The 4,759-nt window shown below is 43.3% G+C and overlaps 1 protein-coding gene across 1 annotated transcript in view; it reads right to left on the bottom strand.

Annotated features, from left to right (window-relative positions):
- Positions 1-1,913: 1,913 nt before the first annotated feature.
- SUMO2 (small ubiquitin like modifier 2) overlaps positions 1,914-4,759 on the bottom strand; it is a 12,334-nt gene continuing 9,488 nt past the window's right edge. Inside the window, exon 4 of the mRNA XM_032241722.1 lies at positions 1,914-2,579. Within this exon, the coding sequence (XP_032097613.1) occupies positions 2,517-2,579 (63 nt within the window). The 3' untranslated portion in view covers positions 1,914-2,516. The remainder of the gene's footprint in view (positions 2,580-4,759) is intronic.

Here is a 4,759-nt window from a genome sequence, read left to right as displayed (position 1 = left end):
AGGCAGGGAACTGCTTGTACATATAGGAAAACAAGACTAGTTGATTCAAGAGTAAAATTCATACATATACAAATTAAGAAAAATCCTGAATTCCTGTTGTCACTGGCAATGCTCATTTGCTGTAGATGCAAGGAATGTAAAGGCTGTATGTAAACAAAGGTACAGTGGATTAAGGAATTACAACACATGATACTACATGGTGACCTGATGGCAGATCATATTGGTAGATGACAATCAATATGGACAAAAACCATCAACAAGCATCAGGATTGCTTCTCGGCCTTTTGGCTAAGATCAAATGTAGTAACAAGCATCAGGATACTATGTCTGGTCCCAGGTTTATACTTTTGTCACCATCTATTTTACTCTTCTAGAATGTGGCTTCCTCATCTATAAAATGGCAGTGAGGCCAGGCACGGTGGCTCACACCTGTAACCCTAGCACTTTGGGAGGCTGAGGCAGGTGGATGACCTGAGGTCAGGAGTTTGAGACCAGCCTGACCAACATGGTGAAACCCCATCTCTACTAAAAATATAAAATTAGCCAGGCATGGTGGCACACGTTTTTAGTCCCAGCTACTCTGGAGGCTAAGGCAGAACAGCTTGAACCTGGGAGGCGGAGGTTACAGTAAGTCAAGATGATGCCATTGCATTCCAGCCTGGGCAACAACAACAAAACGGTCTCAAAAAATAAAATAAAATATAGTTAAAAGGGGCTGGGCATAGTGGCTCATGCCTGTAATCCCAGCACATTGGGAGGCCAAGGCAGGTGGATCATTTGAGATCAGGTTAAGCCCCAGAGGTGGAGGTCACAGTGAGCTGAGATCATGCCACTGCATCATTCCAGACTAGGCAACAGCGGCATACCCTCTCTCAAAAAAAAACCCAAGAAACATCCGGGCATGGTGGCTCACACCTGTAATCCAAGCACTTTGGAGGCCAAGGTGGGCGGATTACCTGAGGTCGGGAGTTCAAGACCAGCCTGACCAACATGGTGAAACCCCGTCTTTATTAAAAAAATAAATAAATAAAAGGGAAAAGAAGAACCTAATGGGCTTTCCCTTCCCGGTTCTTCCCGGAGCCAAGAAAAGCTGGGTTGAGAGGGCGATTAAAAAAACAAAACAACAAAACAAAAAAAAAACCAAAGAAACAAAAATTAAAGACTCTCAATATCCTTGAAAAAGCTGGACGCCGTGGCTCACGCTTACAAGCCCTTAGCTTTGGGAGGCCGAGGCGAGTGGATCAGGAATTCAGGACCAGCCTCGCCAACATGATGAAACCCTATTTGTACTAAAAATACAAAAAATATGGACTTGAAAAAATATATATTAGCTGGGTGTGGTGGTGCACGCCTATAATCCTAGCTACTCAGGAGGCTGAGGCGGGAGAATCGCTTGAACCCGGGAGGAGGTTGCAGCGAACGGGGATTACTCCACTGCACTTCTGCCTGGGCAATAAGAGCAAAACTCATCTCAAAAAATCCTTAAATAAGGAATGAAAACTTTTAGGTTAGGGAATATTTACTTATTAAAGTGAGGGCTAGAATGGTTCAGTTTTATCAGCAACAAAGGCCAAATCAGAACTTTTTCCTTGCCACATGTGCTACCCTATACTGTATACTCTGCCTCATTTAGTATGCAAAAAATACCTGGAAATCCACAATATTATGGCCCAATTTTTCTCCTAGTATACTTGCATATTAACATGGGATCTAGAGAAAGTTTTGGAACAAAGTGAAGGCAAAAACTTCTGCTGATAGTCATTTATAGGTTATTCCTTGTTTAGTATCAGTCTGTCAGAAACACCAAGTAGCTTTACTTCCTTCTTGAAATGTTACTTCTAAGCAGGCCTATTTATATGTTTTTTCTAAGCCTCAATTTTCTATTTAATATTTCTCAGAATAAAGAAAACAGCTCATTTTAAACAAGAAGTTTATTTAAACAACGAGACGCTTGACTTGAAGGGAAAACTATCTAGGATTCTTTTGTTTGTTTTAGAGTAATTTATCCCTACTTAAAGACAGATTGCCCTACATGTAACAGCTACGTACAAAAAAGTTATAAAATTGTCCTTGGTTTTACAATGATAAATGAAAAACATTAAAAGTCTCCAATCAAACAAGGTATGCAAGGATTTTTATGTTGTTTTTTTGTTAAAACAGTGAGAGCAAAATAACTTACTGGAATATAAAGAGAAGAGCTGAATGAGCATGCCACTAATGGAGAAAGGGGGTATTTTCACAGAATCAGTATTTTTCCCCATCCCGTCTCCACTTGATGTCAATCAAAACATATCATTGGCTGTTAAAAAAAAAAAAAAAAAAAGCAATATGCTTGTGCACATATACCAGTTACTTTATGTACAATAAAGGAATGGGGAAGGGGGAAATGAAAGAATAGAGAAAACTATACTGTAGTAGTCAGGATGTGGTGGAACCAAATTGCAGTTTTCTAATTGAGAATGTAATCTTGGTCTTTAAAGAACAGAGTTCTGAAGTAAAGAAGCAGGGTTCCCTTTTCAGTAGACACCTCCCGTCTGCTGTTGGAACACATCAATTGTATCTTCATCCTCCATTTCCAACTAGCATAAAGGAAAAAACAAATTTAAGAGCACTGATTATTAAGTTCCTTTTTTTTTTTTTTCTTTTTTAAAGAGACGGGGTCTTGCTATGTTGCCCAGGCTGGAGCACAGTGGCTATTCACAGGTGCAATCCCACTACTGATTAGCATGGGAGTTTTGACCTGCTCCGTTTCTGACCTGAGCCAGTTCACCCCTCCTTAAGCAACCTGGTGGTCCCCCGCTCCCAGGAGGTCACCATATTGATGCCAAACTTAGTACGGATACCAGATTGGCCTAGCGCACTACAGCCCAGAACTCCTCCCACCTCAGCCTCCCGAGTAGCTGGGACTACAGGCACACACCACTGCACCCAGCATTAAGTTGTTCAAATGAATGATTTTCAGGTTTAAATATGCTGAAAACATGCACATGCTCCACTGAATTCCAAGTTTCATTATTGTAGATGCCTCATAGCTTAATGTACCTACACACTTGGTTTAAGCAATTTTTCACTTGGCTTCCTTTATAACTATTAGATAAAACTTAGTTGTTCTTGTTGTTTTGAGACAGGGTTTCTGTCACCCAGGCTGGAGTGCAGTGGCGTGACCTCAGCTCACTGGAACCTCCACCTTCCAGGTTCAAGCAATTCTTCTGCCTCAGCCTCCCAAGTAGCTGAGATTACAGGTAACCCCCACCACGCCGAGCTAATTTTTTTTTTTTTTTTGAGACGGAGTTTCACTCATGTTACCCAGGCTGGAGTGCAATGGCGTGATCTCAGCTCACCACAACCTCCGCCTCCTGGGTTCAGGCAATTCTCCTGCCTCAGCCTCCTGAGTAGCTGGGATTATAGGCACGCGCCACCATGCCCAGCTAATGTTTTGTATTTTTAGTAGAGACGGGGTTTCACCATGTTGACCAGGATGGTCTCGATCTCTTGACCTCGTGATCCACCCGCCTCGGCCTCCCAAAGTGCTGGGATTACAGGCTTGAGCCACCGCGCCCGGCCATTTTTTTGTATTTTTAATAGAAATGGGATTTTGTCACATTGGCCAGGCAGGTCTCAAACTCCTGAGCTCAAAGAATCTGCCTGCCTCAGCCTCCCAAAGTGCTGGAATTATAGGTATTAGCCACTGCACCCACCTAAAACTTAAGTTTTTAAGGAAAAAAGCAGAAATTAGCCAGGTGTGGAGGCTCATGCCTGTAATCCCAGTACTACGGGAGGCTGAGGTTGAAGGATTGCTTGAGCCCAGGAGACCTAGACCAGTCTAGGCAACAAAGGGAGACTGTTTCTACTAAAACTGCAAAAAAAAATTGCTGGGTATGGAGGCACACACCTGTAATCCCAGCTACTCAGGAGGCTGTAATCATTTGAACCTGGGAGACAGAGGTTGCAGTAAGCCAAGACTGTACCGCTGCACTCCAGCCTGAGCGAAAGAGCAAGACTCCATCTCAAAAAAATAAATGGATAAATAAATAAATACCAAAATTAGCCAGGTGTGGTGGCAGACGACTATAATCCCAGCTATTCGGGAGGCTGAGGCAGGAGAATCCCTTGAACCTGGGAGGCAGAGGTTACACTGAGCCGAGATTGTGCCACCGCACTCCAGTCTGGGTGACAGAGGAAGACTCTGTCTCCAAAAAAAAAAATTCTTTTTAAGCTGGGAGAGAGAGAGCAGGAGGCCTGCTAAGATTTTTAATCTATCATAGTCCTGCTATCTAACACATATTGGGAGAACAATTCTAAAATGAATCAATTCCAAATTCAACCTGAAGATTTTAAAATGCCTCAAGGTCACGGACCCAAACAAATACTCCTTGTTTAATATTTGTAACCAGTATAGCAGATAGTCCCGTTTTAGTGGTGGGTAAGGAGGGCTTAAAGACAGGAAATAGGGGCCGGGCGCGGTGGCTCAAGCCTGTAATCCCAGCACTTTGGGAGGCCGAGGTGGGTGGATCACGAGGTCAAGAGATCGAGACCATCCTGGTCAACATGGTGAAACCCCGTCTCTACTAAAAATACAAAACATTAGCTGGGCATGGTGGCGAGTGCCTGTAATCCCAGCTACTCGGGAGGCTGAGGCAGGAGAATTGCCTGAACCCAGGAGGCAGAGGTTGCGGTGAGCCGAGATCGCGCCATTGCACCCCAGCCTGGGTAACAAGAGCGAAACTCTGTCTAAAAAAAAAAAAAAAAAAAAAAAAAA

This window comes from Sapajus apella, unplaced genomic scaffold (genome assembly GCF_009761245.1).
Source record: "Sapajus apella isolate SASKATOON/1434 unplaced genomic scaffold, GSC_monkey_1.0 scaffold48, whole genome shotgun sequence".
In the NCBI taxonomy this organism is placed as follows: domain Eukaryota; kingdom Metazoa; phylum Chordata; class Mammalia; order Primates; family Cebidae; genus Sapajus; species Sapajus apella.
Note: the sequence above shows the minus strand (reverse complement) of the source record. Positions and strands in the feature narration are given on the sequence as shown.